General features: G+C 40.1%; 1 protein-coding gene across 5 annotated transcripts in view; it reads right to left on the bottom strand.

The window, feature by feature from the left end:
- CENPJ (centromere protein J) overlaps positions 1–13,322 on the bottom strand; it is a 30,859-nt gene that overhangs the window by 11,172 nt on the left and 6,365 nt on the right. For 4 of the 5 annotated variants that reach the window (XM_061628615.1, XM_061628612.1, XM_061628614.1 and 1 more), the window contains 6 exons: positions 11,073–11,196; positions 9,814–10,098; positions 7,189–7,327; positions 6,643–6,748; positions 4,886–6,452; positions 3,582–3,714 (listed from right to left, as the gene is read on the bottom strand). In XM_061628615.1, coding sequence (XP_061484599.1) covers positions 3,582–3,714; positions 4,886–6,452; positions 6,643–6,748; positions 7,189–7,327; positions 9,814–10,098; positions 11,073–11,196 — 2,354 coding nt within the window. The remainder of the gene's footprint in view (positions 1–3,581; positions 3,715–4,885; positions 6,453–6,642; positions 6,749–7,188; positions 7,328–9,813; positions 10,099–11,072; positions 11,197–13,322) is intronic. The other variant, XM_061628616.1, reaches the window with a different exon arrangement.

Genomic DNA, 13,322 nt, shown 5'->3' with positions numbered 1-13,322 from the left:
TAGCCTTCTGCAGATATCTAAAACTTTCCTACTTAGGAAAGCTTTTTGGGGTATGGATAGTTTAGAGCTCCTGGACTAATTTGAGTTTTACCTAGCTGCACTGAACTGGTTTTATTACTGGAGAACGTCTACTTGTTTTAATAGCTGCCTTTCATTATTTTTTATTCTGCTGCTTTTACAAATTAGGATTTTCTTTGTTTTTAATCTATTGTAAGCCACCTTGTGCTTTTAAAAAGGTATTATTTTATTTGTCACCAACTACAACAAAAATTCTCAGTGCAACTCACAATTTAAAAACAAACAATGCCAAGCTTTAAAATATATCAGAAGATAAAAGAACATTAAATAGATGTGCTCATCCTGCAATAATATAAGAAGGATACATCCTACCCGACACAAACAAAACATGAACATCAATTAAGAGCAAAATGCCTGGGTGAATAGGAATGTCTTCACCTGACACCTAAAGGCACTATAGTTGTCAGCAAATGCTGAAGACACATTTGTTTTTCCTGGCTTTCAGCTCCTGAGACGTATGTTTTCAGAACCCACCCTATTCTTGTGACTGAAATGTGTTTTAATTATTTTTAATATTGTATATTAGATTTTGTAACCCATCCTGGGACCTATTGGTGAAGGGCAGGCAATTAATAATAATAATAGGTGGTAATGATAGTACTAGGTGCATCTCTCGGAGGAGGGCATTCCACAGTCAAGGAGACACCACTAAGGAGGCCCAGTCTCGTGTTGCCAATTTCCACACCTCCCTCAAAGGAGGCATATGAAGAAGGGCCTCAGATGGCAAAAGCATGGTCCAGGTAGGTTCGCAAGGGGAGAGGCAGTTCCTAAGATATTGGGGTCCTGAGCCACATAAAGCTTTATAGGCCAAAATCAGCACTTGAATTGAGCCTAGAAACTAATTAGCAGCCAATGCAGGCAGGCTGGGATCAGTGCTATATAATCAAACCTCTTAGTTCCAGTCAACAATCTGGCTGCTGAATTCTGCACTAGCTGCAGTTTCATAACTGACTTCAAAGGCAGCCTCAGATATAATACACTGCATATAATACTCTGTATTTGCAGTTCCAGGTAGGCAGCAAAACCAGAATGTTTTCCCTGTACTTCCTAGGCCAGGGGTTCCCAGCCTTCATGAGTACGGGACCTCCTTTGTAACCTCACAATTTTTTGCAACCCCCCACATGCTAACTGTTGTAATTTTAGTCTGTTAATTGAAAAAAAATGGATAATGAAGCATTAAATAATGTTATTTTTTATTCATCACTCACACACACAAAATGATGATGATGATGATATTTATTACCTGCCCTTCACCAAAGGTCCCAGGTCTGGTTACGGCAATAAATTTATTTATTTATTTATTTAATTAATTAATTTAATTTATATACCGCCCTAAGCCCAAGGGCTCTCTGGGCGGTGTACATAAAAACAACTTTTAACAAATTCTGAAGGAAATGAAAGGAAGGACATAAAAGTAAACCACCCAGAGTGGTGAACAGAGCCTGGTTGATGCCAGGGCATTTGGACTCTGGTTTTAAGTGTTCCACGTATATACAACGATGCCTCCTCTTTAGCACTCGGCTCAGGAAGCTCCATTTGATAACAACAACATGTCTAACAGACAGAATGTCAAGAGGTGAAGCTTTCACCATAAATGTATTTCCACACTTAAGAAAAGGCTTAATTTAATTTGTTTAATTTCTGCCTGCCACACAGCTGTAAAAGCCCCAAAAGCACTGCTCTCCCCAATGTCAATCATAAACCATGCAAAGAACTTGTTAGGAGTAAAAACAAGATTTGAGCAACTTAACATATTTTAAAATATTTAAAAATATATTTAATATGAACATATGCATCTGTATAAAAGCACACTCAAAGCCTTAATAAACAGCAATAAAAATACATTGAGCATGTGCAATTTCACATCTTCAAAACTTACGTTACCCTTTTTTTTTGCTCACTTACTGCCTTGGGTCAGCCACTAACTCTCAGCCTAACCTACCTTATATGTCTGTTGCTGCACTGAATTCTGTAGGACTCACTTCTGGGTAGACCTGGTTAGGATTGCTGCCTTTGTATTACTAGCTACAGCTGGTAAGACAGCTGCAGCTGTTTCTGGTCCAGGACAGCCTGACTACTGTTGTCCACGCACTGGTAACCTCCAGCCAGGATTACTGTAATGCGCTCTATGTGGGGCTGCCCTTGAGGTAGGTTCAGAAGCTGCAGCTAGTGCAAAATGCAGTGATGTGACTGCTCACTGGGGCAGGATATCGCCAACATGTCTCCCCGCTGCTGAAAGAATTACACTGGCTGCCCATTAGCTACCGAGCCAAGTTCAAGGTTCTGGTTTTGGTGTACAAATTCCTATACAGCTTGGGACCAGGATACCTGAAAGATAGGCTTATCCTTTATATATCCAGTCGATCACTGCACTCTGCAGGTGAGGGCCTCCTGCAGATATCATTTTAACAAGAGGTCCGTTCCGCACAACATAGGAAGAGGACCTTTAATGTAGTGGCATCTACCCTTTGCAATTCCCTCCCCTTAAGTATTAGCCATGCGCCATCTCTGTTGTCTTTTTGACGCCTGCTGAAGACCTTCCTCTTTCAATAAGGTGTTTAAGTATAAACCTTATCCCACTGTGTTGAAATTGCTTTTTAAGATGTTTCTAAAGCTTTTTTAAAAAGATATTTTTAAAGATATTTTGTTTTAATATATTTTAAAGTCTCTTTTTAAGTTTTTTTAGTATGTTTTAAGTGTTTTGTCTGCTGCCCTGGGCTCCTACTGGGAGGAAGGGCAGGATATAAATTTAATAAATAAATATTATAGACATACATTTTTACTTTCTTTAACCAGAATGATGCATCTTTGAACTATAAAGCCCCATGCCCCCCACCCCCAAAAAACAGCACAGCTTCAGAATTTCAACAGAATCTTAGTCTGGTCTGATAACTGAAAATGGGAGGAAGTGCCATTAAATATGAAGAGACTTACTTCTGAATAAATATGTATACATTGTACTATGAGTTAACAGTGAATTGTTGATGAGTGCCCAGGTGTGCACTCATGGGTGGATGCTCTGGGACTCCGTCCTGTTACTTTTTGGCAGGCAGCCCCCTCCCAGGGTCCCTCCATCTCTACAGCCAGAGCCAATCTTCCCCCACTGCCACTGACAAAAGGGTGGAAGAGATGCTGGAGCTTAAATAAGCCCAGCTGGCCGCTTCTCTTGATGCACTCGCTCCAGTGCTGTATTGCTCAGCTCTCTGTGTGGCGGGAACTGACTGTGCCAGCAGGAAGGAGAGAAGGGGAGGCGGCTACAGCTGTGTGCATAAGCAGTGCAGGCTCGCAAATTTGTGGTGCACAGGCCAGCCCATTAGTTTTTTAAATTAATAATTCTTCTCTTGACTCTTTGAGACCCCCTTGGGATGACTTTGTGACCCCCCCCAGGTTGGGAACCACTGTCCTAGGCTATCATGGATATCACATGGGTCCTAAGTAGTCAGCCTGCTCTAGGTTAAATCAACTTCAGCCCCAGAGGATAGATACAAGACTCTCAAAATTACCTGAGCTTTTCCAAAGTATTCTCACGCTCTTCTCGAAGTTTTGTAAGGGATGCATTTTCTTCCCTGAACCGTTCAATTTCAATTTCTAATTCAACAAGTTTCTCTCTCAAGAGCTGGGAACGAGCAGTGTCTCCTATCAAAGAACAGATGCACAGTATTTGATGCACAACCATATCATGTGTTGATGTATGCAACATACTGTCACATGGTAACATTCTACTAGTTATCCACCATCTCTAATCTTTGCGTTCTTTAGACAAATTTTATAGCTGACTCCACTGACTTCAAGTTTAGTTTTTACTTATATATATTCAGAAGAGCTATCAATGAGTCACTGTACAACTGGATTAAGTTAGTGGGATTCAGCTAAGGATTGCCTGGAGCTGGTGGAGAAGAGTAATTAACTGTCTGAAAAACACACTGAAAGGGTAGCTATCACACAGATGTGATGAATAGAAACCTGTCTGAAACCAAAATGGCTCCAATAAGGGCATAATTCAGGGATTGGCAATTTGTTTAGGATCTAAAGTCACAGCATATTATTAAAGTTATGAACAACTTGAGTCAGCCTTTCAAAAATCTTGAAACCATGAGAGTTGCTTGCTTCCTATTTTTTTCAGCAACCTTTGAAGACTTGATTCTTCAAACGAAAGGAGCAGAAACTTATATTTTAAGGGGGGGGAAATTAAACAACCTGTGCAATATTTACCCTGGGGAGCCTCATATGTCTACAGAACAGAGGGGGAAAACTGTGGCCCTCCAGATGTTACTGGACTGCAATTCCCATAATCCCCGACAATTGGCTATGCTGGCTGAGGTTGATGGAGTTCCACAGAAAGCCAGATTCCCATCCCTGCTATAGATTCTATATTGCATACATATCACTGGCACAAGTTGTTCTGGCTTTTGCTTATGGTACATTACAACCTCCTGCCCTACAGAGGGCACAGACATATTGGAAGCCACATCAACAAGGACTTGGGGAAGCAATACATCTCCTTACATAATGATGCATTGACTCTCTTGCTTATCTTACAAAACATGTGCTCTATCACTGAGCTATTGTAGCATTCAATATCATGGCAACAGACCTGAGTTACAGTATTATTAACACCTGAGGGCAGAACTAACTACATTAGTTCTGCTATATTTTAAACAAAAATTTTTTTACAGAATACATAGCAGCTGCTGAGGTTGCAAGCTAAAGACCACCACAGAAGGAGAGATGCTTTGAAGTCTACTGCTCCTACGGAGATTTATGGGGCTAAATGTTATGTACATCACTATTTTCTCTCTTTGCTTACCTCCCGATTCTTCCTGAGACATGCTGGGTTTGGCATCTTGTCTTTGTTGTTCCTCTACCTTCTGTTTGGGCCTCAAAGAAGGAAAGAGCTTCAGCATCAGATCTGTTGTGGGAGGTGCAATTCCCTCTCTATCTGTCACACTATGCTTGGGCAGAATTTCCCCTTTCTTTCCAGTGGCAATCTTCCTCTTTATCATTTTATCTGGAAAGAATGCCTCACTCTTAGCTGAACAGTCAGGCGACAGAGGTACTTTAACAACCACGTCACTGTTTGGTACTTGGGTGCACTGACTCTCATTCTCTTCAAAATCATTCCATGATGTTTCATCATCAAAAGCAACTTCATTTCTACTTGCACTATGTACACTCTGAGATTCAGCCAACTTGTTTATCTTGCTATATGGGTTGTTGCCAAGATCTTTTTCTTGTAGATCAAGGCTGGCATCTCTGCTTGTGCCTCCTTTGCCCTCAGAAAATTCAGGACTGACAGCTCTAATTCTCAACACCAAGTTTTTAGCTTTCTCAGCAGGCTTTATGGTAGTCTCAAATTCCTCCTCAGACTCTGTAGTCATTTCACTACTTTCACTTGATTTATCTTCATCCCACTCAGTATTTCTAAAATCTTGCAACTCATCAGTGGGAAAAGTCTGAAGCATTTTACTATCAATTTTATTTTGATTATCCTTCTGCATATCAGGTGTCTGGGAATCAGTGACAGTGCCTCTGTTCCTCTCATTGTTAGCTTGTTGGAAAGCACATTGTTCTCCATTTCTATTATTCACAGCTGTAATAGCCCCATCTATTGGCTGCCTCGATTTAACAGGAGTAGAGGACAGTCTATGCCCTGTGGAAATCTGCTGGCCTTGATCCAAGATCCTTACAATAAGTGAAGAATTGCTAGCAAAAGATATTTCGTCAGCAGCCTGCTCTAGAAACAAAAACTCGTCCAATTCAATCTTCTCTTTTTCCTTTTCTGTATCCCAGTTTTCCAACTTTTTTTGGAAAGAAAGTTCAAAAGAGAGATCTAAGTCTTTTTCAGAGAAATTTGTAAGACATTTGGTCACTTCCGCTGGTTGCTCATGCTTTTCTCCCTGTAACTCACTGCCAATTTCACCCAGCTTTGCAAGTACCGTTATATTATCTTTATTCTTTTCTCTTTCGCCATTTATTTCTGACCTGACAGAATCTCTCAGTTGTCCAGGTTTCCTTTCACTTGGATTTTGTCTTGTAGATGAAGGGATAACTTTTCCAGTGCAATTTCTGGACATTATCGTTTTTCGAGCAGAAAATGCTAAATCCTTCTTTGTTTTAGTGTTCTGATTACAATTTTTAGACACAAAATTGTCAGAAACTTGTTCTTTATTTGAAGGGGCAGTTTTCCGATGAAGCAGTGGCTTGTCCGCTTTAACAGAGTTTTTGACTTCTGATGCATTAAGATAAAGAGTTACTTTGCTTTCTTTTTGTTTAGCTGCTTTAGATTTTGCACTGGTAAACCTACTTAAACCTTCACCTCGTTTTAGAAAGGGCCATTTTGTAACTGGTTTCTGGAATGTTGATCTTTCAGCATCCTAAAAATAAAAAATATATATATTTCCAATATTTATATTTATGAGCTTTGTTTTCTTCATCAGAATACTCTTATGAAATTCCAGACTTGCTAAGAGGTTTTATACATTGCATCTACAAGAGTGAAACCAACATAATTATGACACCAGCACATTTTATATACCATAGAAAGTAGCATTTCTAATTATGAACCTTTTTATTTGCTTTTTGGCCCAGCCGTTGTTCTTCTAGTTGTATCTGCTCTTCTAGGAACTCTTCAAATGTCTGTTTTTTCTCTTGAATGCTAGCAGGAATAGGTCTGTTGCAAGAGATCCAAACTTAATTGTCAAATCTTATAAAATGCAGGATATTAGTTCATCACAAAGGAATAGATCCCTTCAAAGGAATCCTGTCCCTCTTCCTTGCAGTGACACCCTCCTTCCCGGGGACCCCCATGACAGTGGAAGACCTGTCACCCTAGTAATGAGACGCCACACCAAAGGCCTCATCCACAAACCTCTCCGCCTCTTTTATCTTCTCTAGGTTAACTACCTTGGTGTCAAGGGAATATCTTGTGCAATGGGGCTCCTGTCTCTCAGGAAATGAGCACACACTCGCAACTTCTGTCCAGCAGGCAGATAATTGTACATGTTACACAGTGTGCAATGTGCTGGATAACTCCCATATTCCTGCTAGTTTTCTACTTTCACTACTTTGTTTGTTTATTGGGCTTCAAGACCTTTCTCCATGCAAACTCACCTCTCCTCTACATTAAGGGTTTCCAAACACTTTCCTCCAGACAGACTTTCAGAGATCTCTGCATTTCTTGTGCCTTCACAACTAATGTCATCATCTGCATGTCCCAGTAGATTTTGCTCCAGATTCTGACCATTCCCTCCTGCAAAATAAAGGGAAAAAATGATATTTCTCTCAGGTAGCATAAAGCTAAGAACAGCCAGAGGAAACGGCCACTTCACTTAGGTACAAGACTGGCTTTTCTTTTTTTGACCAAGTCCCTCTTCTAGACACAAAAGGCTATCTTGAGCTATCTCTAGCAACAAAGCAATGCTGTTAATCAACTAGCCAGCATCTACTTAGCTTCTCTTACTTTAAGTTTCCCCAAAGAAGTATCAAACAATTTATCGGGTCACTAATGTTTCTTTATGAATTTTCTTCCACTCTTAAGCAAAAAGGGCTGCCAGAATACCTTGCACAAGAACAAAGATAGTTTGGGAATGGAATATTGTAGGGATTTTTTTTTGCATGCATGCAGGAGGGGATGTATGTAAGCTGCCTTGGGAATGATTTTACTCTAAAAATGTGGCATAGACATAGTTTAAATAGCATAAAAACAGTCTCTGCCCACAGGCTTACAATCTAACCAGCACAAAAGGAAAACATGGGATGGGGAATGAAGGAGAAAATAAGCAAACTCAGACACCAGGCCTTTAAGCTACATCTGCCTACATGTACTTATGTGTCAAAATGTAGCTGGAAGATGGCACTGAATTTTACTCACTCCTTTTGTCATTGTTTATCCAGTCAATGTATCTCTCAGCCATTCTTTTACAGATACAAAAATGAGACTTCTTGGTTGCAAATCCAAAAGTTATTTTAGTAGGAATCGAAATTCCTTTGCATTCAAATAGGGAGGTCCACTGGTTCTTGAGGATATGATCTACTATGCAAAAGCAAGAGCAAGTTTGATCTTCAACTGAATGCAGATATTTGGTGTAGTTCAGTAGCTACAAGTGCGATCCAGAAAGACTCCAGGTCAAATCTCATCTCAGCTGTAAACTCAGTAGATGGTCTAATGTAAGCCACTAATTCTCTTAGCTTCAGCCGCCACCCCATGTGCACTATTTACAAGTGCGATTGAAAAGATTTCTAAAGTCAAGGTGTGAAGCGCTTTGAACACGTGCATTACACCACTTAAAAGTGTCATGGGTGCAATCCACTTACAGCACAAACACAGTGACCCTAACTGGGTTTAATATAGCCATATCCTCCGCCTACATAAAATCCTCTGCCCAGGGATTTTATTTTATTTTGAATATATCTATTGTACTTTATAGCCCTGACAAGCTTTCAAAGTGGCTTACAAAACATTCTCACAAATGGTAAGTGAGCAAAATCTCCCCTTCACATCCCCTGGTACTGCCTGTATAGGGAAGCGAAGGGGGTGGGGCCTCTATTGAGCCACCGAGTCCCCTGTGTCCATAGTGTAAATGAATCATGCCCAGTGTATTTACGACAACTATAAACAACAGAGGGGAAACAGCTGAAAAGTAGTATAAAAATAATCTTACATTTTGACTGGCCTCAATAACCAGTCAAATAGTTGTTCGCTAATGGTTATTAACACCCAGTCAAATAACTGAGCCTGGCTGGGAGTCCAGAGTCTGCGAGTTCAAATCCCCACTCGTGTCTCCTGGGTGTCAAGGGCCAGCTAAAGATCATCCCCACAGTGAGTGGCTCAGGGGTTAAGTGCCCTGCCACCTGTGCAGCCATGGGCAAGCTGCATAGTCCCAAGGAGCCCAGTTGCCCCCCAGCTGGCAGTTGCGGACAAGGAAGGGGCTGGCTTGTGCAGCTGTGGCAAGCTGACTAGGCCCTTGCCAGCTGGGGAGGACTAGCCTCAGGGGGAGGCAATGGTAAACCCCCTCTGAATACCGTTTATACCAGGGTAGCCATAAGTTGGGATCGACTTGAAGGCAGTCCATTTCCATTTTCCAATGGGCACTAACACACACACACTCCAAGGCGGAGGCAAGGTCTCATCTGTGTCACCACTATGAGTTCTGAAGGTGCTCCAAGCTTCTCTGAGGCCCAGTTCTACTGCAGTGGCAAGTCCCTCTCCTTACCAGCTCCGAATCATATAGGGAGAATGGAGCAGGGTGCGGGGAAAACTCCTACACCTTATACAGAGTTTTGAAGAAGCTCAGAAAGAAGCAAAATTATTATTATTATTATTGTCTTTATTTATACCCCACCATTTTTCCAAAACTGGAACTCATGGCGGCTTCCAGATAAAAATACATATCATTAAAAACATACAAAGTCTACATTAAAATAAAATTAAACTATTTCCAATATTAAAACCATACACACATATAGCTAAAAAAGCATCTTACTGCTTTCTGATCTTCAGTGATAGGTCTGGAAGACTCCCCTCCACTGCTTGAAGTGCAGGGGAAAGGATGCGATTTTACCAGAATAGAAGAACACACTCAGCAGTTGTGAGCATGTTTCTGGACCTCTGCATTTACAGTATATTATCTCAGTAAACCTTACAACAACCCTACTAGGTTGGTCAGCGTTAATAATTAAGCATTAGTATTAATACAGGCAGTGTTAATAATTAGTTAAGATAGATGTTTGTTATACCGGAAACGGCATTTTGGTCTTCAGCCTTCAATTCATTCTGCATTTTGAAAGACACATCTAAAGCCTCTTTCTCACGATAAGGCTCTGCAGAGAAGTTTCCCTTCAATATTTGGTCCTTCTTGAACTTTTGAAGTGAATTTCTTTGTTCAACAGGAGAAGAAATGCAAGACACACTGTCCCAATTAAAACTATCTCCCTTCCGATGTGGTGGAAAAGGTGGTACACGGGGCAAGCAAGCTGGGTGATCATATCTTTGACTCAAGCCATCTTCCATTACACCAAAGCCTTACAGTAAAACACAAAGCCATAACAGAGGGAATTTGTATTATGTCTGTGGGGAAATAGCAAAAAGGGTGCAGTTTTTCCTGCCTCAATGTATTCCTCCAGTAGTAGGAGTTTTAGAACTGTGATCAAGAAGGCCTGAAACTCTTAGCACTTGGCAATGCTTTAGACACATCTAAAAACCATCCATGTAGCATGAGGAGTAACTGTAAATTTTGTGGGTGTGGTTTTTCTCATGTTTGTTGTACATCCCACTATTTGTTTCATCCTTGTACAAGCAGCTCTTCAAAATAGACATAACACACCATTTCTTGGTAGTCAAATCCAGTCTCGTGATCCTAACTATTACATCTCTTTTTCGAAGAAGCCGGTACATCTTGTGACCCATCAAGCTGAGCACACCCACCAGCTACATATACTGGGCCACTAGATGCTCAATAAGCCCCCTGTTTTTGCTACCTGCTTGAGCTTGCAAACACAAGAGGAGGGAAGAGGAATGTCAAGGAACTGGCAGGCCACAATACACGCCTTGTAGGCTGTACTCAGTTTGGTGGGTTGAAAAGTTATACAAGACAGTTCTAAATGATATGATTTTGCAACACTAGTGTACTCCCACAATATTCTTTTCAAAACAACTTGGGTATGCCGACTTATGCAACTCAATATATGTAAAAGAAAGGAGGCCTACAAGGCTGAGAAGCGCCCAGGTGGAGTCTCTCTCTGAGATGGAATATCATCCCAATATATGCACATTGTAACTATACAGAAGGAGTTTGCAACTACAAGAACTGGGGAGCTGTAAAATGGAAAGACCTCAGTAGCAATTCTGGGTTTGATACAAGAATACTTGACCAACTAACTATTTAACTGAGCAGTGCTTATGGATTTTAGCTCTATCTAAGCATAATAAAAACTTATCTCTGCCTTTTTTAACATGATACAGATTTTTTAACAACAATTTCATCATCTCCACTCACCGGTATGCACTTGCTGCTCAGAGACCATAGAAAGTAGTTTCTGTTGCTCTTTCACTAGCCGTTGAATTTGTTCCATTTGTTGCATTTTCAGCTGTTCTTGCTTGTGCTGTTGCAACCCTTTGAGCTAAGAAGCCAAGTATATTCTTAGAACTCATACATTAGAGCAATTAACACAATGCAGTATTTATAAGAACAATAGTTTACCGATGTTTACTTTAGAGCTCAAGTTCATCAAGTACCATCTGGACACACAATTACAAATTAGTGCACAGCCAGAATTAAAACAGACAAATAGTCATTCTGGAAACCCTGATCCAGCCAATACCACACTGAAATCCAAGCCTAAACTCAGCAGCAAAGGCTACCAGTCTCAAACAAAACTACCTTGTTGCATGAAGGTGTTTCTGACAGAGGGGAGAGAAAATTGCCTCTTACCAGAGACAGAATGTAATAGCTAATAGCATAGTTGCAACTATCATAGTTCCATAGGGTCAGTCTGCAAGAACCCTTTAGAGAAAAGTCATGCTTACAAATTCTTTCATTTTGACCTACCCTTATAAAATACTATCAAAGAAAAATGAAACCGGGGTGGGTGGATGTGAATTCACACACACATTCAAAGTAGACACAGCAAAACATAACCTGAGAGAGTCACTGAAATACATTTTCTTCCCTGCATCAAAAGCAGATGAAAATATACATCCACATAAATATAATGTAATATGAATACGGTCCATAGTGAAGGCCTCATATATCTGAATACGAATGGACTAACAGACCCATTCAGTTCCTAATCCAACAAGAGAATGTATGCAGAACACACTTTCATGTGCGCCTCTCTTCTGCTGGACTTGAACAGACATAACAATTGAAATGGAACGTACATATCATAATACTCATGTAGCTCAAATTATTTGTTCAAGCCATAGGTGCTAACAAAAGCTTTAATTTGATATACAGTATACACTATGCCAAGATTTAGAAATCATTGTGGCTAAATAAAAGTAACTCCTCAATAGAGCGTTCGAATGGCACCAGGTGTGAATGGTTGAAAGTTCTAAGTACACATCAACAACATTCCTATTGCTCACAGCAGAGTAACGTACAACGACACAGGAGAGAAGAATGAAGCACTGGCAGAGAGTGATGTGAATTATACCTGCCTCTCCTCTGCGCTATCAAAGTATTACAAGTAATATATTTGTTTTGAATGGTGTTTGGGAGACAAGACTGTATTGTATTTTGTATTGTTTTATTGATGCATTTTTATATTGTATTTTATATTTGTGTTTTTTGTAAGCCGCCTTGAGGGTTTTTGGCCAAAAGGTGGGGTATAAATAAACTAATAATAATAATAATAATAAAACAATCTTTTGAATTGTTAAAAAAACTAGTATTTCCAAGATGCTTACTATAAAATGCTAAGGGATTGAGCGGATCAATTCCTTCTCCTTATCTCCCTTCCCACAATACCTCAACATCCTGTACATCCTTTTTTCAGTGGTGGATTTTTTAAAACATACAAACTTAAAACCTTCATGCACCTAGGAAGTCATTCAAGTAACTAGAAACCTCTCCATTATTGTGGGGCAGCTCTCTTTCAATTCCAAACTGTTCACTATTAGAGGGAATTGCAGGTTCTTTGACAGACCTGAAAAATTTATAACCCCCAAATAGAGCACAGCCCAATGGTCATTAGGGGAAAGACAGTAGCTCAGTGGTAGAGTACATGCAGAAGGGCCCAGGTTTAATCTCTGGCTAGGAATATACCCTGTCTAAAATTCTGGAGAGTTTCTGTCTGTCAGTGTAGACAACACTAAGCTAGATGAACCAAGGGTCTGACTTCCTATGCTCCTATGTACTGTAACCTACAAGATTTTATTTATTTATTTATTTAAAATATTTCTATCCCGCCTTTCTACCCTATAATAGGGCACTCAGGGCGGCTTACAAAAATAAAATCAAACACGTACATAATAAAATTGTAAACAATGAAATCACAAAAACATTAAAATAAATTAAAATACAATTAAAATACATAAAATACTACGCACACGCTTCAGGAACCACAAGTCGGCAATTTTGACAAAAAAAGTGGAGCAACCAGTTGCAAAGCATTTTAACATCAAGGGTCACAGCCTGTTGGACTTTTCCATTACAGCGATAGAGATGCCAGCAGATCCAGCAGCATTGACCAAAAGGGAGAACTTTTGGAATTACTCTCTGGACACATTGGCACCACATGGCCTG

Source organism: Rhineura floridana, chromosome 5, assembly GCF_030035675.1.
Source record: "Rhineura floridana isolate rRhiFlo1 chromosome 5, rRhiFlo1.hap2, whole genome shotgun sequence".
NCBI classification, from domain to species: domain Eukaryota; kingdom Metazoa; phylum Chordata; class Lepidosauria; order Squamata; family Rhineuridae; genus Rhineura; species Rhineura floridana.
This window is presented reverse-complemented; position numbering and strand designations above follow the sequence as displayed.